The sequence below is a fragment of the Lissotriton helveticus genome, chromosome 11, assembly GCF_964261635.1.
Source record: "Lissotriton helveticus chromosome 11, aLisHel1.1, whole genome shotgun sequence".
In the NCBI taxonomy this organism is placed as follows: Eukaryota; Metazoa; Chordata; class Amphibia; order Caudata; family Salamandridae; genus Lissotriton; species Lissotriton helveticus.
In genome coordinates this window covers 440588342-440609930 of record NC_136072.1, presented here as the reverse complement: position 1 = coordinate 440609930, position 21589 = coordinate 440588342, and the positions used below count along the sequence as shown (strand labels likewise).

The following is a 21589-nucleotide window of genomic DNA, read 5'->3' as shown; positions in this document are numbered from 1 at the left end:
AGTGACATTGAGGGACCGATGATGAGTTTAAAATTAAGCTACCTCGAATAACAAAGCCTCCGCCACCCCCCACCCAACCCTGCTACCCCAACCGCAGGGAGACACCCCAATGAGCAATAGGTGCAAGCTATAGAAATTATACCCAACCCTGAGAAGCAGAGTGAAACAACATACATTCTGAGCAATACATCAATATTCTGTGATACACACTTGGGGGAGGCAACGCCCCACCATCTACTCAACGTTACAAAGCGTTACAAAGCATAATAATCAAGTTACCAAACATTTGAATAAAACATAAATTGTCAATGGTCACTGACAGATTACAGCAAGGATGCAGACTGCAGTTACTCAGTTAAAAAAAGTTACACACTGGCCACCGAGCCACTGCGCAGTGGAGAGGCCCCCATAGAAGTACCAGTCTGTGCGCTTACAGGACCTTTATAAGTATGGCAGAATTCTTGCACTTCTGTGGGCGAATCAAATATTCTGGTTCTGCCAGCAACATCCACCTGTAAACTTGCCGGGTAGATCATTCCGTACCTGAGTCCCAAATTACGGAGAGTGGCCTTCACACCAGTGAACATCCTCCGCCCCTCCTGAACCATGGCAATAAAGTCTGGGAATAGAGTAATTGTAGATCCTTGCCAAGTTAAGGTGCCTGCCTCTCGGGCCAAGCGAAGCACAGTGTCTCTGTTGCAGTAGTTCAGGAGGCGAGCTAATATAAGACGCGGTGGAGCGACAAGAATTGGTTTAGGCCCAAGCGTACAGTGCGCTCTCTCCACTAGGAAGTGAAGGATTCTCGACGGAAGAGGGCCACAAGCATTACTTCAACAAAGGTGTGTAGTGTAGTTCCTATATTCCCAATAGGCTCTACGCATTGGAATAATTGATCCTATAGATTAGACGTAGGACTGAGGTCGACTAGGTCTCTATCAAATATACTAAACATAATAGTGAGTGCCAGCTAGCTCAGAGGTCACTAGAAACGTTCTTGAATTCACAAGAAAGGATTAGTTTCTGACAACCGCATAAACATGTCAACTTTGTTTCCCAAGAATAAGAAACATATCTCTAGAGTCGCTGAAACAATAGATAAGTATTTCACTCAGTCAATCGTGCATGCTTCGTTTCAACAGAGTTTGCAGAGAAAATAGAGAGACGGGTGTTTTCAATAAAAAGGTTTATTGAACAGTCTTCTGTCTCATGCAAGAGAAGTGAACTGCTACAATCGTTAAGCAGACTGCAAAGTATAATGCGTACAGTGAGAATAGTATTTATAAAATAATACTGTAAAAGCATTGTATGGTTTCTAAGCCATATAAAAATACATACATAAATAACATTGACTAAAATACTCAACTGGTGCTTCTAAATACGCCTACCCCAATGTACCTAACCTAAGTCTAGTATGCGGGAAGAAGTAAGTATTGTGTAGCATAGGTTTAGTTGTTTTTGCCAATAATCTACCAAAGGTTTCTCTAGGTTCTAATCAGCTCCCTACCTTGGTTTAGAATGGAGGAGGTCTGGTATCTCTGTCTCAGGACTCAATTTCCCAACACCCCGGAAGGGGAGCTTGGAAACACTGGAGCTGGATTCTCGGCGAGAGAAGGGCAGCCTCTTGATCAGTACCTCAGCTGGAGGGTTGGCTTCCCTCGGCATTTGCTGTAGCGAGCTGCGTCGGGCAAGTAGATAGCTAGCCGAACTGCTCCGAACCACTGTAGTTTGCTATAGCAAGTGAAGGTATATTTATACCTTGAAGGTGTTTAGGAATGCCATAGATGGATGTAAAGTCGGGCATAATAACGTCAGGGAAGAACCCCTAGGGAATAGTTGTTCTTTGCAAATAACACGAGTTCTTGGACAAATCAATATTCAAGCAAGGGGAAGTTCCCTAACTGCTTAAGCAGATTTTCCAAGAAACCGTTGTGACATTTGGTACGGGTGGAAGTAGCCATGCCTGTATTTGGTCTGCATGGGCTATGTCTAAATAAGGGATTGATTTCTATGCCTATATAGGGTAATGTGAATTGTACCTATATAAGGGCATGAATCTGGAAAATTCCCTCTGAGCTCTAAACGCCACACAACAGGTGTCCATGCGGCCCGTGTTTGTTGACTCAGCAAATCCCAAAATGCGTACATTATTGCGCTTGCTCCTGGCTTCTAAGTCCTCATTTTTTATGGCAACTGATTTTAAAATCTTCCCCATCAGATCCAGCCGCTTGAGGGATTGTGAGCCCCATCTTCCTTCTGCAACATCTATGCGCCGTTCATGACCATCTAATCTAGCACCAATATTGTCCAGCAACTTCTCAAGGACGTCAAAGCGCCCATCTAATGCCCAGAAACCTGCCCTTAGCTCTACCATCAACGCATCTGGGCTAGCTGACGAGGGCTCCACTGGGACAGATTCCAGACCACCCTTTGCCATGCTAATGTCAGTGCCTCCCTGTGCGCCACTGGGTTTCACAACTTGCAAGACCCACTGTTTGGGATCTTTACGGACCACAACGCATTAAAACGCTGCCAGTGGGGCTCAGTTCGGCGGTAGAAAATGGCATCAAGAAGTGCCACCCAGTTTTTGTGGGCCACTGTGGTGCAGGGGTGACAATGGAAGCCAGGGGCAGGGGGCCTATTTAGCGAAGGGGGGATCATCAACAGCCTGTGCCACCGAAACCAGAGTGGGGGCCACTCTCAATGTGGTCGCTGTATTCACTAGGCACCTGGGTACTTCACTAACTGCTGGGCCCGTCCCAAGCTACGGTGCCATGGTGTTGGTCATCCTATTGTATGCCACAGTGGGTCGATGTCGCTGTACAAAGGCCGGGACGCTTGCCCCCAGGCTCACCCGTGGCCTGTGACGTTGCGGGGCCTCAGGGAGCAACACAAGAGCACTTACCCAATAGGGCAGTCATACGATGGGTCACAGGCGGTGGGGCCGTTCAGCGTATCGTGACAGAGGCCTGCCTCCGCCTCTCCTGAATCATTAGAGCTGCAATGATGGCTCAGCATGCTCCCCAGTGTGTGCCCCTCATTCCAGCAGAGGCCACTTTGATTACCAGACTCCTGCAGCCTCCACGCTCTGGCCAGGGTCCGCCTTCAAAGATGCCAACAGCGTCCAACACAGGAGCGCCCACCTCCACATCGCAGGTCTCGGTGTCTTCAAGCCTCATGTGGCGCAGCCGTGCCCTTCGTGATCGCGCGGCACCAGAGGCCACCGCTGGCAAAATTGCCCGGATCTCAGGCAGCAGGCAGCACCAGAGCCTCAGAGAGACTGGAAAACACTCCACTGCCCAGCAGTCACTCCAGTAGGTCACCAGTGACCAGGATGGCTAGCTTTAAGGGTGGATGGCGGAAAGGATGTTGAGTCGAATGGCGGAGCTCCAGAGCTACATGGCCATCATGGCCGGTAGCCTGGCCACGCCTCGAGAATAATACTAATTAGGACTTTTAAAGGGTACCATAGAAAACAAAAAAAGAACATGAGGGACAATCATCATTTTAATGGTGTCTAATCTACGCCACCAGGATAAAAATAAGGAGACATGGAAGATAATAATTTATGAAAAAAATAAAATGACGTCATCGTTTTATTATTCATTTCCGGCTCTGAGGTAGTTTGCGCTGGGAGGGGTGGGGCATATGGAGGAGGAGTACTATGTGCACTCCTCAAGTGTGCATATGTTTTTGGCAGGCCGTCTCAGGCAGATCAAAACACACATGCGTACTTAGGTTTCTACAGCCTGGCTTCATTGAGCAGCCGGGCTGGAGAAACCCCCACGGACCCCCTGGTCTGAGCAGGCCATCTTTCCTGCCTGCTCAGACCAATACCCGCGCTGTTCTCACATGAGATCAGCGTGGGGATTGCATTGAGTCCGTGACATGGCCCGAGTGATTTCTGGGACCAGAAAGAAGGAGGTCGAGCTGAACGCGGGAGACAGGCGGCAGCTACAGGTAAGTTTTTCTTTTTTTCCTATAACCCCCGCGTGCTTCCTCTCCTGCGTTTCTGCGCACCCCCTCCACCCGCCCACCCACCTCTTTATTGTGTTGCCCGCCACTGATAAAGAAGTAATTTCCGAGGTTCCGATTCAAATTAAAAACTATGTGGGAAGTGGAATGTGCCTGGTTGGGCACTGCTAGGTTATCTGTCGTCTCTGCGGAATGGGGCAGATAGTAGTTAGCATGTTGTTGTGCTATGTCCACTACATAATAGGCCATTTATGCAACTGTATGCCCCCCTTCAGATTAGGAGTGGGGCAGTAGGAATTGTGACAGAACACCCAGAAACAGGGTCTAGGTGTCCTTCCTTCATGCTTTTCTTCTTGGATATTTCATTAACTAATCAACTAAATGATGGTGACATTTCTGGGTGGGAAACCAGACGAAAACGGGGAATCACAAAAGTAACACAGAATTCCACGGGAATTCATATTGCTAAGGGGCCAATCAGGGTTCAACTCAGAATACCATTTTATTCTGCGTCACAGAATTTGAGATGCCCACTGAATCAGTTATTTCATGTGTGGGAATACTGAAGCTAGCCTAGGTGTAATATGTTCCTAACAGTACAGGTCCCCAATTTCTGAAGCAATAGTAATGTCAACCTGACAATATATCCCATTTAGCTAAATGCCCCCCAAAATCGTAATTCAAACAAGCATTTGACTGCTAGCATATCACGGAAGAATGCCTCCCCTCGTTGTGTAGAGACCAAGCTCCTCCATCCGAAATGCAGCACACCTTGGACAGAATCATTAGGATCAGCCGTCTAACTGAAAGACCTCTGGGTTGGCTGCTTGGAACCGAAACACCAGTTCTGTTAAATGTTTGCTTTGGACAGTATGTTGGTCACTCCGCTCACTACCACTACCTGTCAGCAGAGCTCTATCAGTGTTCTTAAGTATTAGTATGGCCACATGCTGATCTCGCTTCAAAGCACATAAACAAATAAACCCAGTGCAATAAACTAAAATGCAAGGCCTACTATTACTGAGAACCTCAACTCTGCCATGCAAATTTAAAATTCCTCACAGTGTACATGCACTCGCATTGTGCAGACAGTGCGCACTCAAGGAGAGGGTGGTTGGTCGGACTAGGTTAATGCGTGCTCTTGCTGGAGCACCTAAATATATCCCTATTGCCTAGTCTAGAAGGATGAAACAATGAGTGGATAAGATAGATGAGGTAACTGAAATATGTAGATGGTCAAAATGTGCCTCCTATTTTCTAATACTGCACCAGCCAACATGGAATATTTTGCTGCAGAGTTGTATTTAGATGAGTTAATGCCATACATACATTACAGGAGGGACATCAGTTAGAGCAGGATGAGAGAAGCTAGTGTTTGGTGATGTAATGTGTAACCATATATAAGAAGATCATCAAAGTTATTGAACACCCTAATTTCAGAAGAGGTGCATCAGCTGACACAGAGGGCCAAAACGTCCTTAAACACAAACATGGATTAACTACTCCATGACCACTTTTAATGTACACATTAAAATAAGCATGACCAGTACACACCTAATTTACATATTTTCACTTCCATCACATTTTCTCTCCTCATCTGATAATGATGAAACTACTTTGGTAATTTTAATATAAGAGATAGCTGGGCTCGAATGCATAAAAAAGACCAAAATGGTTGTCCAAAACTGCCCTCTTCTTAAGTTCTGGAACAATACATGTTAAAAAGAGCAAATAATTGCAATACACTGGTATGGAGTTGATGAGTGATGCTTTGTTATTTATCTTACTCTGCCATGCTCAGCCTGGCCGTCAATTAACCATTTTGCTCATTAGCTTGAGCCAAAATAATATGTGCTCACAAAATGTAAGAACACACAAGAGGCAGCTAAATAGGGAAATAAGATTTCTTGGCAAACAACTTGGTGGCAGAGAGGAAGTGAGAAAAATAGGAAGCTCTAGAAAACAATATAATAAATCCATCTGTCCTACTACAAGGCAACAAATTTAGAAAACATTGATTACTCTGTTTAAGATCTGACTCGAGAACTAATCACGCAAAATGTTGGCATATGTAATGAGACTTTAGCCATAAGGGTGAGAGTTTCAATGGTGTCGCTCCAGAAGAATCAGAGGGAAGTGTCACATTACTTTATGTTAATGACAACTCAGATTTTCTTATGGACACAAGAAACATAAATAAGTGTGCTGTCCCATAGTTATCAGTCATGATACAGTAGAAAAACACATTCATATTTGTAAAATCAATAGCGTCTCAGGCCCAAATGGTCTCCCAGTCTCATCTACCAACTGGCCACAATGGATTTACCCCCTGTTTTCCCACTGTTTTCAGTTTCATAACCTCCAAGACAAATGGAGAGGGTTCAGTCCTCTTTCCTGCTGCCAAAAAGGGATTCATTTTCCTGCTTTGATAAAGCGGTTTTAAAATGTTATCTACAGACACAACAATGCTTAATGCCATGTACGGTTTATATTCCATAGGAACTCAAGAAAACAATGAATACAATTCGTGACCGGTCAAGCCGTGTTTCAGTCTGCCCCCTGAGGAAGAAAAGCCACTGGGAAACCGTTCGAGGAATTGTTCAGATTGGAAGAGGTAAGTGCTTAATCAACTCAATCAAAGTCTCCAAAAATAAGCCAAAAATGTATCCTAAAACTTTCACATTGTTCAAGACATTAAATCCATTTCTTTAGATATACTCGTTTGCTCTGGCACGAATCAGGAGAGAGGCCAGACCAAAAGCAAAAACGCAAATACAAAGCAATGAAGGACTGCAAGAATGTAACCTTGAATCTTTATACCTGTAATTGGAGCCACTTCAAAATGATAGTTCAAGAACAATATTACAGCTTGGGACTGTTGTTCTGGAATGGCCCAGTGCACACCAACACTATGGGGCCGATTACGAGTCTGGCTGTCCATGGACCGCCAGACTCATGGGATTGTGGCGGTCTCCCAACCGCCCTATTATGATTCGGGTGGTCGGACCGCCCCAGCCCGGGGAACGTCGTTTACGACGCAACTTTTAGCACCCAGTGCTATTACAACGCGGTCTTTAAATCGCATTCCATTACAACGCATGACTCTGGGGGGCGCTCAAGGATAGGGAAAACTTTTAATTTACTATCCAACACCTTCCCTAGTGTCAACGGGGACTGGTGTTGGAATAGTAAATTAAAATATTCACTATCCAACACCCCTTTCTGGTATGCGTTGTAAAAGAATGCGTTATAAAAACCGCGTTGTTACAGCATACGTGCTAAAAGCATGCGTTGTAACAACGTACATCCCCACAGCCCTGCCGCAGCTGCCAGGTAACCGCAGTTCCAAGGCGGTGTTGCGGTGGTCAGGAGGCCACAATATGCTTGGCGGGACCGCTGCGGTCTTGCCAACCATATTTGACTTTCCTCTTTGCCAGCGGTGTCATTAAGGTTTCTCCTTCATGAACACCATGGCGAAGAGGAACTGTGCCTCCTCTGCATGTGGATGCACACAGGGAGCACAACATGTGCCCCCTGTGTGCATGCACATCAGTTCCTGACCGGCCTGGACTTTTCAGTCCATGCTATGCAGAAACAGTTTTTGGTGTTCCCATTGCGGTGCCCATTTTCAGGGCACCACGGTGGGAACTTAAAAAAAAAGCCCGCCAGACAGGAGGAAACTCCTAATCTGAGGGCGGTCAGACCATGGATTTGGCAGTGCAGTGACATGGTGGATCTGGTGCAGCACCGCCAAAGTCGTAATCAGGCCCTTAGTGTGCTCTGTCATTCCTACGGAAGTGTTCTTCAGACCTATAAAAGTAAAGTGGCACTATGTGCCCTCCTTTGCTTCATGTGGTCTCCAACTGCACATGCTCCTTAGGAGGGGTTTCCCACATCTAAGACCTTAATGTACTTCCCACTAGAAGAGCATTCTGCTGGTGAGGTTTATGGCGAGTCACTGGTGCCCTCTATTCCTCATCCCAAGAGGTACCCTGAGTGGGGCATTATGAGCCCTTCTCTTCACAGTAGCAGACATTTAGTAATTCCCTCATGGATCTTTTACCAACTGAACTGCATTCTATGGGAAAACGTCCTTTAGGACAAACCAGAATCAGCTGTGCCGTCAATGGAACAAAAATGTCTTTAGAGGGGCGCATTGGTGGAATGGTGTTGGTTTTAATGTCCAAACCTTCCCTAGTGTTGCGCAGACTGGAGTTGGAATAGTAAATGAAACTATTCCAAAATCCAGCACCCCCGTAACGCAAGCCGTTATAAAAACTTACGTGCTGAACCAATGCACGCTAAAGAAACGTTCATTCTAATGATGGCGTTCAGAAGGCATGCGTGCAAAATGAATGTATGATGATACTAAGCGATCATGTTGATCACAGTATCTTACAACGCAGGCTTTACAACGCAAGTCGTTTCAACGACTTGCGCTGGAGGGCGCTGGACTTACGGATAGTACGATTTACTATTCCAACACTAATCTACGTACAGTAGGGAAGGTGTTGGAATAGTAAATCGTACTATTCCTTAGCTTACAGTGCCCTCCAGCGCTAGTCGTTGAAAAGACTTGCGTTGTAAAGTCGTTGTTGTAACTCTACTGCGGTGAAACACCCACATAGTAAAGGTCGTCTCCAGTGCAAAATGCACGCGGTATACCGGCATACATTTGTATTTATTTGAATAGTTTTATAGAGTGCGAACAAGACCCATACGGGTATCAGAGCGATGCACATAATTGGCCAAAGCAAGGGTACAAGCACAATGGGCCAGTAGTTGAAGGTTACAACAAACAGGGGAAATAGATCAGGTTAAGAGTTGGGTGTATCAGCTGTGCCTTAGAGCATGAAGGGCAAAATAACATAAAAGCATACAGTAAAACGCACCAGTGTAGTGCAACAAGAATCAGAGTATTAACAACACAAGAGCATGATCACAAGTTGATGCTGTTAAAGTGCCCTAGAGCACAAGAGCATAATAACATAAAAGTATACAATAAAATGCACCAATGCAGTACAACAAGAATCAGAGTATTAACAAAAAAAAGAGCATGATCACTGGTTGATGCTGTTAAAGTTCGTTCAAGAGTAGCTGTTTGACAAGTTTCTTGAAGGATGCAGTGAAAGGATTGGATCTAATCTCGGAGGGCAGGGAGTTACAGATTCTTGGAGCAAGACCAGTGAAAGCACGATTGTAAGATCTTTTCTTTTTGAATCTTGGAGGTTTCAAGAGTCGGGTGGACATACTTCTAAGGTTCCGGCTAGAGCCTGAAAGTTCAAGCTTATTTGCCAGGTAGATCGGGCTGTTGTAGTGTGTGGCTTTATGAGTCAGGCAAGCCATCTTGAATTGGATTCTGGCTTCGATAGATAGCCAATTTAGTTGTAAAAGGTCGGGGGAGATGTGGTCATGCTTTCTAGAGCCTGTGATGAGTCTAGCTGATGCGTTCAGAGTAGCTTTGAGTGGGGCCAAGCTAGCTTTGGGAAGTCCAGCAAGGGTCACCAGACCATATTCCAATCTAGAGATAACCAAGGATTGAACAGCCAGCTTGAGGTCTACAGGGGGAGGAAAGGTTTGATTTTCTTATGGGTATTGAGTTGGAATTTGGCTCCCCTAATAGTAGCACTGATGTGCGCTTGCATGTTTAAGTGTTTATCCAAGGTGATACCTAAGGATTTGGAGGAGTCTACAACATGAGGGGTGCAGTTCAGAGCAGTGAGTTGTTTAAGCCAGTCTAGGGTATGAACCGAGTGATTGAGTGGGGAGATCAAAAGAAATTCAGTTTTGAGAGTATTGAACAGCAGATGGTTCTGAGCTAACCATTGTTGGGTTTGTGCAAGTGCATCATTTAACATTTTTATGTCCTCTTCAGATGAAATATTCAGGTATAGTTGCGTCTCATTCGCATACATGTGATACTGAAAATTCGCAAGGTTCAGAATGACAGAGAGTGGTTCCATAAAAAGGTTGAAGGGAGTGGTTACCTTTGATCTTTTGCGCGTGGTCATGCAGGAAGGAGGCAAACTAATAGGGGACCGGGCCTGGGAGACCCATCCTGTTTTGAAGAAGATCAATCAGATTTTCATACTTGATGGTATCAAAGGCTGAGGACAGATCCCGAAGGATCAGGAGAGAAGGTACGTGTTGGTCAAGGGCTCTCAAGGCATCATCAACAATGTGCATTATTGCCATTTCAGTACTGTGCCCTGATCTCAAACCTGACTGATGAAGATCAAGGAGTTGATATTTCTCCTTGTGGTTGCTGAGCTGTGAGGGGACACCTTTTTCAAGCAATTTAGCTGGAGTCATAAAGCTGGTTATAGGTCAGAAGTTATGCGGATCAGATAGATCCGCATTGGGCTTCTTAGGAATGGGGGTAACTTTCCCAACCTTTAGGCAGTCCGGAATCTTTCCCTGTTAGAGGGATTCTTGAATGATCCTGGACCAAAGAGGGAGAATGGCTGAATTGAGTTCTTTAGAAAGCTTAGCGGGTAAAGGATCACAGAAATGGTTGGAGGGTTTAAGGGACACCATGTTGTGTAGGAGCTCCGTGAAATCTGGGAGGTGTCAGGAATTCCAAGAGGTGCTGTTTTTTTTATGAGAGCAGCCCAAGGGCAAGGATATTGTTGAGGAATCAGCCAGCTCAGCTGATCTTGCTGAAAGTTTTGTAGGCCCCAGAGTTGGGATGACAGGTAGTAGTTCCAACTTGATTTTCCTTGTTTTATTAGAGAAGTAAGCAGTGAAATCATCACCACTAGGGAGCAGGGATACCGGAGTAGAGATTGGGATGGAAGATTGGTTCGTTTGTTACTTGATGATTTCAAAGAGTTTCTTGGGTCTATTTTTGGCTCTATCCAGCTGAGTTCTGAAGTGGTCTATTTTAGCCAGGCGGAAGTGTTTGTTGTAGGTGCTTCTCACTTTTCTAAGTTGAGTAAGATTTGTGGTGGAGGGTGTGGTTCTCCAGAATCTCTCATCTAGTATAAGATTGCGTTGTTCATCATTTAGGGAACCATTAAACCAAGGTTTGGATTGTTTGAAGGAAATCCTTTTGAGTTGCTTCGGTGCAAAAGAATCAAGAATATTAGACACCGTGTTAATGTCGTGATCTGAGAGATCATTGAGGTTGGTCATGTTGGGGGGGCTGTAGTCTATTTTTGGTGATTGAGGTTAGCATATTGATTTTGAGGTCTCTCATATTGCGCATCAGTTGTTTCGCTTTAAGGGGTTGTCCCTGTCTAACCAAGCCCTATTCCAAGATGAGGAAGGGAATTTGATAATGATCTGACCAGTCACAGGGTGAGATGTTGCCTATTTATATGCTGTTGTCTTTGGCAATGATAAGGTTGAGAGTAATGCCCTTATTATGTGTAGGGCCTTTACAGAGCTGTGAGAGGTTGAGGTCAGAGAGGAAAGTCTTGAAGGAAAAGACAATGGGAACATTTGCGTAATTCCAATGAATGTTAAAGTCTCCTAGGAAGATGTGGCAGATCCGAAATTGAGCTAATGACCTCCATGATTTGCTCTATGAAGACCAGATTGTCACCCAGAGGATGATAGATCGAGTGCAGCACATAGATGTTCTTGCCTTTATTCCAGATTTTGGTGATCAGCTGTTCACAGGAGGATAACATAGAACATAGAGATTGTTTTACTGTGAGGTTAGAGTGATGAATGCAAGCAATGCCACCCCTGGTTCTAACAAGTCAATCACTTCTGAGAATAGCATAGTCAGGGGGGCTTAAGATGTCAAGAACTGGGGAGGAGGTATCATTGAGCCAGGTTTCAGTGATAATCAGTATGTCCAGGTTTTGCGCAATGATGAGATCTGAAATATCAGCTGCATGTTGCACAGCTGAGCTACAGTTGAGTAGCATCGATTTGACGTGCAGAATGGAGGTGACCACTTCTTGATGAGTAGTGGTTATGTGAAGTAGGATTTCTTTGTTCACTGATCTGTGCTTAAGACTCGGTTCCCTGTCAGGGTCCGCGGTGATGGAAGGGATGCTGCGAGCAGGGTTGGAGGAGGACACCATTCTCTAGTCAGTGTAAGAGAAAAGTAAGGTGTGAATGTCCTCTTCAGATAGCTGAGGTCGGTGTATGTGAGGCCTAGAGTGATGATTAGGTAAAGGTCTAGATCTCCAGCCAGAACTAGTAAGGGAGCGGAAAGAGGGTTGGTCGTTAGCTGAGTGGAACATATTCAGTGTGTTGTATTTATCATTCCTCTGAGGGGGGTGTGAAATCAAAAGCTTCTCCTTCTTCAAGGAGAACTATAGAATGCTTTGCACCATCTCTTTGACAACCGAGAGCTCCTGCTTGAGGTTAGTAATCTTCTCCACCAGGCAGGGACTGTTCATGCCCTTATTCGCCAAGCTTGAAAGAGACGCTGGGACTGATTCATCCACGAGAGGGGTAAAAGTGGGTTGAGTAGGACCAATAACACAGGTATAGGGGAGCTAGAGTCATGTTTGAGAAAGGAACAGAGCCCAGAGAGGGAATAGGAGTAGGCAGAATGGAATTAGGAGAGGCAGTAGGTGAAGCAAGTAAGGTGTGTGAGGGTGAGTGCCAGTTTTTGGAGCTATCAACTAGATTCCAGGTCCTGGAATTGGAAAATTCTGAGCCTAACGGAGGAGTACCATTGCAGACCTGGCTGTTAGAGTTGCTGTGGTGCCCAACACCCCAGTTGTTGGCACGAGCAATGGGTGACGCAGGGGACGGAGGATAAACGGGAGGGCGTGGTAAAGGAGAAGCAGTGCTGGGGAGAGCTGCTACATGGGTGGTACTCAGGTCAGAACAACCTTCCCCCACAATAGGCAGAATGGGGTTGCCCGTGTTAAGGGTGTGGCTAATGAACTCATACTCCGTGATTTTGGATAGATCTGTGGGCTGCGTGTTTACAGATTGGAACGCCGGATATGGGGAGGAGGAGGCGTCTGTAACCGTAGGCACAGAAATTGTGGGTGGACAGATCTGATCTCAGGTGGACGGGTTAGAGTTAATTAAAGTTTTCTTAATCATCAAGATGGCATAGGAAAATAGCTTGAGGTTCAGGTCAGAGGCTTGAATAAGGATGTTCTCAATATTGTACAGGGAGACGGTCAGCTCAGCCCTAAGAGCCGGGGATGGTAGCGTTGTTAAGCGGAAATCGTGCGCAGTTTTGGTCAGCTGTTTGGAGCAAAGCATAGAGATGAGGGCCTTTCTCCATTGTGCTCTTCTGTTAGTGTAGAAGATGAGGTCTTTCACTACACTGCCCTTACTGGAGATATATGTGTCTGATATAAGCGTTTCAGGCCAATGTTTGAGGAGATTGTGTTTGAAGGTCTTCTTCTCATTTTTTGACAAGTTGGGGAGGTAGGTAATCTTAAAAGAGTTCAACCCTGTTTGAGCTAATGGGTTAGAGGAGTGATTAGTATTTTGTTCCATGATGAGTCTAGCTGACAGAAGGAAGAGGATAAGGGAAAAGACAGGTTCAGGGTAGAACTATAGGAGAGTGGTGGAAGAAAGGTAGACCCATTAAGGGGGTCCCTAGAAGAAGAAGTGAAGAGAAGAGATAGTCAGCTTGCAGACTAATATCCATAGACATTTGTTCATCTCAATAAGAACATGCCGCCTTCAGAAGAGGGAGAGCCTTCCTTCCATGGGGGGTACTTGGAACCCTTGGTAAAAAAAGTGGCCAAACAACATCTGCAGTGTTCTCTGCAATACTATGTAGAGTGAGCCCAAAAACAGGTACAAACACCTGATGAGGTCCCATGACAATTTCAATGAACTGACTCCATTGTCCTAATAGCTTCTGTTTCCTTGGAATTATCTTTGTTCAAATGGGGACACCTAGATGAGTCACAGCCCATTTTATTTGTGCAGAGTTTACATATATTCTCATTTCCAGCTTTCAAACCCATAACTCGCTTGTCAATTGTAATGCTTATGACTTCCCGATATATAGCCCAAAAAATAATAACAACACCTAAAAGCGCAATGTAATTAAATAACAGCACATACAGAGACTTATTAATAATACTGCTGGCTTAGTTATCTCTCTGATAGTGTTAGGTGTAACTATATTATGTAAACTCATCTATAAGACTATTTAAAACATCTTTAATTACATTTGTCACATTTCGACCAACCTGGGTAGCATTGCAACTGGTGTGCGAGTTAGGGTTTGCTTGTCTTTTGTGTGCCTTTGGATTTGAGTCCTAACCAAAACTTACACATTTTAGTGGTTTTGCAGTTTTAATTGGCCACAATAACTCCACATCAATTTGTTTTTTCCAGTGAATTTCTATGACTTTTTTTAAACATATGTCAAAAAAACAAACAAAAAAAATATATATATATATATATATATATATATATATATGTATATTCACTGAAAAAAAACATAGGTTTCACACCAGTTATAGTTAGCTGAACATTTTACTCATACAAAACCATTGAAATTCCCACGTTATAGTTAGTTGGACTCACTATAACTCACGCGCCCGCAATCCACTGCTGATGATGTCAGATATTACATCATTCATGACATGGTCAGTGACATCACTGATGACATCTCTAATGACATCACTGATGACATCACTGATGACATCTCAAATGACATCACTGATGACATCACTGATGACATCATCCAGTGAATGTGTGTTCCTGTAAAGTTAAAATATGTTTTACATATTGAAGAATGAGTGTATGCATGAGTGTCTGCATGAAGGATTTAGTAGGTGCTCAACTGACTGTATGAGTGAATGATTAAATGTGTCTTACTGAATGCATAGGTTAGTGACTAAACTGTCTGAATGTGTGCATCATTATGTCTGTTGTGTGAGCTGCTGCATGTGTTGATTAGTAGCTATATGACTGGCTATATAGGTTATTGATTGGTTGCCCAAGTATGTGTATGTGAGGGTGAGTGTGTGTGGTAGTCGCTGGGAGATGTGTGACTCTGTGCATAGATATGTGAGCAGTTGATTCACTTGGTGTTTGGGTTCAAGAGTACATGTGGAAACAGCTGTATGTGCGGTTGACTGTGCATGGTTGTGTTGGTGAGTGAATGGATTTCTCAGTGCTACATATCCAAGTAAGTACATATGTAAAAAACAGTGCATGTGACAGTTGGCATATATCAATGACTATACATGAGAGCCTGTGATTGCGTAAGTGACTGTATGGATCAATGTGTACTTGTATCAGTGATTGTAAAAGAGAGTAAGTATGTGTTAGTATATGTTTGAATAAGTAAGGTTATGTGTGTATAACTGTATAGATGAGGAAATGGGAGTGTGATTGATTCTTTTCATTACTGAGTAGATTAGAGAGTAACTCCATGGATGAGTGGCACTGTGTGAATGTCTGTTTAGGTGTATGAGTGCATATGATAGCGTTGTATTGATGAGTGACTGTATGTATGAGTGATTGTATGGGTGAATGAGTGGATGTGTGTGTAGACTTATGAATCAGTGAGTGTGTATGTAGTAAGTGCTATTGCTGTGTCAATGGTTTCAGGAATGGTAGTCTGTATTGAACACTGGATGTATCAAAGGTTAGATTAGAGTGTGAGGAGGTGAATCGTATTATCACATGGCTGATGTCATCAGTTATGTCATCAGTGATGTCATTTGAGATGTCATCAGTGATGTCATCAGTGATGTCACTGACCATGTCATGAATGATGTAATATGTGACATCATCAGCAGTGGATTGCGGGCGCGCGAGTTATAGTGAGTCCAACTAACTATAACGTGGGAATTTCAATGGTTTTGTATGAGTAAAATGTTCAGCTAACTATAACTGGTGTGAAACCTATGTTTTTTTCAGTGAATTTCAAAGGTTTTTTTAAATGCTAATTCCTAACTATAATGATTGTGAAACCTATGTTTTTTTAGTCAATTTCAAAGGTTTTTTAAATGCTAATTCCTAACTATAACGATTGTGAAACCTATGTTTTTTTAGTGAATTTCAAAGGTTTTTTAAATGCTAATTCCTAACTATAACGTTTGTGAAACCTATAGTTTTTTCAGTGAATTTTATAGTTTTTTAAAAAGTTAATTCCTTTGTATATCGTCTTTGTTACCTACAATTTGTTTTTTATTTTTTTATTAGCTGTTTTTTATAACTATTAATTATAATTATTATTTTTTTTTAAATTATGTGTTCACTGTATTTTTCTTTTTTTTTTGATCAATTTTTCCTGGTGCGCTCAGGGTTAGAGCACCGGTAAGCTTACCCATATCATTTTGACTTGGAGCCCTCAGGGTGCGCGTACCGGTAAGCTCTCCCGAGAGCGCAGCGAGAGCGCTATTTCTGCGTTCCTAAAAAAAAATATGTATGAGAACTAAATAATAATGCAAGACATTCAGTACCATACTTATAAAAGCATTTTTGATTTTCCGAATGAACATGATTTAGCATTTCCGTAAAGGTACCAAAACGTCACTCAGGCGCGCCGCGTAAGCGCCCCCGGAAGCGCTCCGGTGCGCGCAGCGTAATCGTGTCAAGTCATGTGACCTTAAAATAACTCTTTTCATTGGTTGTTAACAGTTTTTTTTTACAAGTAATGAAAACCCCACCCTTTTCCTTCACTTCTACTTTCACTTTGGTGAAAGCAAGACCTGTTTTTTTCTGTGCTAAGAATTTGTGGATAGAATGGCAGCCAGAGCATCCAGCAGCAGTGAGGAGTCAGATGGTTTCCTTGATGAAGAGCCTCCTCAGCCGAAGGTGAAAGAACATTTTATCTGGAAAAAAAATTCTATACCTGATGGACTTAAAAAAGTAAATGCAGCAAAAGTTGAATACAAAATCTGCCAAACTGTACTTTCTCAAGGAGACCCCACAAAGAAGTACAGTTTTGGTAATTCATCTATGATTCGTCACGTCGAGAGGAGGCACCCCCAGAACTATGCCCGGGAGAGTGTCAGGGCTCTAGCACGAGAAGCACCAAGGGATGGTGCTTCCACTTCAACTAGAGGAGCAACTGTATCGGTGAGGGGGCGACCAGAACAGCTGATCCCAAATATTCAGCCTGCATTTAATGAATCCACAATCAAATGCAAACATTGTGATCAACTACTTTGTTATGGGGAACAAAGTGTTATGAACATGGTTCGAGCAATAGAGAACCACCGCTGCCGTCCCCAGCCCTAATTTTGATTTTTTTTTTGCTCCTGTTGAGCAGTTTGCCATTCCCTGTTTTTGTTAAAAAAAGAAGAAAAAAAAAGTTCTTTTTAGAACTACCTCCAATTCTCAAAAAAGAGCTGTATTCTTACAAAAATGAAAAAGAGTAACTGAAGTGGAGTGCAGTGAGAGAGGAGAGGAAAATGAGTGAGAAAGCAAAGAAAGGGACGAGAGGGGAAGGGAAGTGAAGTAGGGGGACTGAAAGAAGGTGAGTGTGGGGAAGGAGAGTGAGGAGAAGGAGAGTGAACATGGGGAATGAGGATAAGTGAAGAGAATGTAGTAAAGGAACGGGGGTGTGGAAGGGTAAGAAAAGAGCAGTGATGTTTAGGAGAGAGTGGAGATACAGACTGGATAAAGACAAGTGAGTGTGAGACAAGGTGAGTAAGGCAGTGAAGAGACAGAGAAAGTGAAAGAAAAAGTAAGAGTAGAAGACTGAAGGCCTCATTTATGAGGCCATGCGTCACTTTCACACCGCCGGTGCGTCACTTTTTGTAACGCACCAGTGCTGTAAAAAATGCACCTTGTTAAGTCATATTTACAAAGTGACGCATCTAGGTAGATGCGTCACTTTGTAAACCCCTGCGCCACATTATACCTGCGCCAGGTGTAATGTATGCAAAGGGGGCGTATTGACGCAAGAAAGGGTCGTAGAAGTGACGCAGTGAAATCTATGAGATTTCACTGCGTCACTTTTAGGACATCGTTGCGTCAAAATCTTGCGCCTGCCTCACAGCAGGCATAAGACTGACGCAGGCCCTTTCACATGGGGCTGGCCCCATGTGAAAGGATGCATTGCTGGAGTTGCATCACTTTTGTGATACCCACATAACACAACAGCTCTTTTCAGAGCTACCCTACCTCTAAGCACTCCAAATTATTTTTTTACTATAATTTTTTACAATGTTTTTCCCTGTGGTGCGCTCAGGGTGCGCATACCGGAGCGCGCACCTGGGAACGCACCCAACGCTTACCCCGCGAAAATGTCAACAAAAAATAAAGTTTTTTTGCCCTTCAGGCTCCTTCTAGACCCCCCTCAGAAAACCTAGGGGGTCAAGGGGTGTCTACTCTGCCCCCTTTTAATTATTTCCCCCTTTCTTTTTCACCTCTTGTGTCTCAATTCTACCGAGACACAAGATGGCGGACTCTCCGGACTGTTTAGAATGTTGACAGACACCCGACAGCCAATCAGCTTACCGCTCGCGCACTCCCGTAGCGCGCCGGGTGCGCTCCCCGGTACGCGCACCTATGAGCGCTCGGAGCGCGCCTATAGATATATATGTGTTTTTGAAGTTAATTTTCAAAAAAAACACTGGAGCAATTTTCACCAAATATAGCAAAGGCACATCTGCGTACCAGTCCTTACAATTTTGCCAAGTTTGGCGTAATTCCGTTCAGCGGTTCGGCTGTAGACTTGTCAGACTGTCTTATGGAAATTAACATTGGGAAAACACGTTTTGGGACCCCCCTTTTTTCTCAGCCCCCACTCCACGAATACCCCCGAAACTTCCAGGGAAGGAGCGGAGCGGAGCTGGCCAACATTTTGGAAAATTACACCCAAATTCCTCAACCGGCGCCAGAGTTATTCCCAATAGAATGTTGCGGATCTCCTATGGTAGCCAATCCTAACTATAACTACCTACTGGCGACCGCCAGTAGGTAATATATATATATATATATATATATATATATATATATATTCACCGAAAAAACCATAGGTTATAGACCATATATAGTTAGGAATTAGCATTTACAAAACCTTATTTTACTCACACAAAACCATTGAAATTCCACATATAGTTAGTTGCACTAACTATATATCGCGCACCCGCAATCCACTGCTGATCATGTCACATATTACATCATTCATGACATGGTCAGTGACATCACTGATGACATCACTGATGACATCTCAAATGACATCACTGATGACATCACTGATGACAACATCCAGTGACTGTATGTTTCTGTAAAGTTAAAATATGTCTTACATATTGAAGAATGAGTGGATGTATAAGTGTCTGGATGAAGGATTTAGTAGGTGCATGACTGACTGTATAAGTGAGTGAATAAATGTGTCATACTAAATGCATGGGTTAGTGACTAAACTGTCTGAATATGTGCATCAGTATGTCTGTTGTGATGTAAACTGCTGCATGTGTTGATCATTAGCTATACGAGAGGTTATATGTGTTATTGATTGGTTGCCCAAGTATTTGTATGGGAGATTGAGTTTGTGTGGGGGTGGCTGGGAGGTGTGTGACTCTGTGCATAGATGTGTGAGCAGTTGATTCACTAGGTGTATGAGTTCAAGAGTGCATGTGGAAACAGCTACATGGGCGGTTGACTGTGTGCATGAGTGTATTGGTGAGTGAATGGATATCTCAGTGCTACATGTCATAGTAAGTACATATGTAAAACACAGTACATGTGATAGTTGACATATATAAATAACTGGGATTGTATAACAGAGTAAATATGTGTTATTATATGTTTCAATAAGTAAGGTGTGCTTAACTATATAGTTGAGGAAATGGAGGTGTGATTGATTCTTTGCAAGACTGACTAGGTGTGTGAGTAACTCCATGGATGAGTGACAGTCTGTGAGTGTCTGTTTACACTGAGTGTATCTAAGGTTATATTAGAGTCTGAAGAGGTTCATCGTATCATCACATGAATGATGTCATCAGTGATGTGATCAATAATGTCAAATGAGATGTCATCAGTGATGTCATCAGTGATGTCATTTGAGATGTCATCAGTGATGTCATCAGTGATGTCACTGACCATGTCATGAATGATGTAATATGTGACATGATCAGCAGTGGATTGCGGGTGCGCGATATATAGTTAGTGCAACTAACTATATATGGAATTTCAATGGTTTTGTGTGAGTAAAATAAGGTTTTGTAAATGCTAATTCCTAACTATATATGGTCTATAACCTATGGTTTTTTCAGTGAATTTTCAAGGTTTTGTAAATGCTAATTCCTAACTATATATGGTCTATAACCTATGATTTTTTCAGTGAATTTCATAGGTTTTTTAATAGCAAATCTTTATAAAAATAATACATTTTAAATCGAATTTTATATTTTATAATTCTGTCATTTTTTTTTAATATTCTTTTTGGTGCGCTCCCGGGGCGCGGACAGGTGAACGCACGGGTAAGCGCAATCTTGCGGCGCGCCCCGGGGCGCGTACTGATGCGCGTCCCGATAGCGCTATTGCCGCGAATGAAAACAACATCGTGACGTATCGCGTAGCCGCCACGCCTTGCGTCATAAGACACGTATCGCGTAGCCGCGAGATGCGTCTTATGACGCACCGCGTAAGCGCACCCGGAAGCGCATACGATCGCGCAACGTAAGCGCCCCGATGCGCTTACGATACACGCCCGGGACGCGCCCCGGGGCGCGTAACGTAAGCGCGTCAAACCATGTGACTTTAAAATAACACTTTTCATTGGTTCAGAACTTTTTTTTTTCCAAATTGTGTGAAACCCACCCATTTCTCTCACTATTGCTTTGTACTTGGAGAGAGCAAGAGCTGTTCTGTATACTCTGTTTATCTCCTACTTTTCTGATCTCCAGCAATGGCTGCAAGAGAGTCATCCAGCAGTGATTCAGACGGATTTTTAGATGAGGACCCTCCTCAGCAGAAGAAAAAAACCCATTTCATCTGGAAATTTTATGACATCCCTGAAGGACAAAAGAAAGTCAACGCTCCCAAAGTAACCTGCAAAATATGTGGGAGTAGTTTATCCAGAGGCAATCCTCTGAAAAAATATAGTTTTGGAAATGCTAATTTAATCAGGCATGTGAAAAGAAGACACCCTAACAACTTTGCCAGGGAGAGTGTCAGAGAGCTGGCACGGAATGTACCCACAGATGGCGGCAGCACCTCCACTGGTGGAGCAACACCTTCGGGACCACCCCGTGGAAGAATGGTCCCTAACATTCAGCCGGTGTTTGCAGGCATCAAATTTCTGTGCACGGAGTGTGACGAACTGCTCTGCTATGGGGAGCAGAGTGTTGAACTCATTGCCCTAAAGAAACAGCAACACCGCTGCTCTGCCAGTCCCTAAATTTTCAAATTTTTTTGCTCCTGTTGAGCAGTTTTGGAATCCTTGTTTTTGTTTTTCCCTTGACAAAAATCCCAAAAAAATATAAAATTGTTTTAAAAAGTCTAAAAAAAATATAAAGCAACAAAAACAACAAAAAAAATATATAAAACAACAAAATCAAAAAAAAGTTCTTTTCAGAACTTCCTCCAATTTATAAAAAGAAGCTTTTTTTTTTTAAAAAAAAAAGTCTGTCATTTTTTATCTCCTGGTACGCTCCCCCGTAAGCTCCCCGGTGCGCGTACCGGGCGCTCCCCCCCCGCGAAAATCGAAATTTTTGTAAATTTTTTTTTCACCCGCGGGAGCCTTTTATGTCCCCCACATCAA

The 21589-nt window shown here is 43.4% G+C and overlaps 1 protein-coding gene across 1 annotated transcript in view; it reads left to right on the top strand.

Moving 5' to 3' along the window:
• Positions 1–21589, top strand: part of LOC144790816 (guanylate cyclase soluble subunit beta-2-like) — a 449936-nt gene that overhangs the window by 168127 nt on the left and 260220 nt on the right. Inside the window, exon 7 of the mRNA XM_078665492.1 lies at positions 6472–6586. Within this exon, the coding sequence (XP_078521618.1) occupies positions 6472–6586 (115 nt within the window). The remainder of the gene's footprint in view (positions 1–6471; positions 6587–21589) is intronic.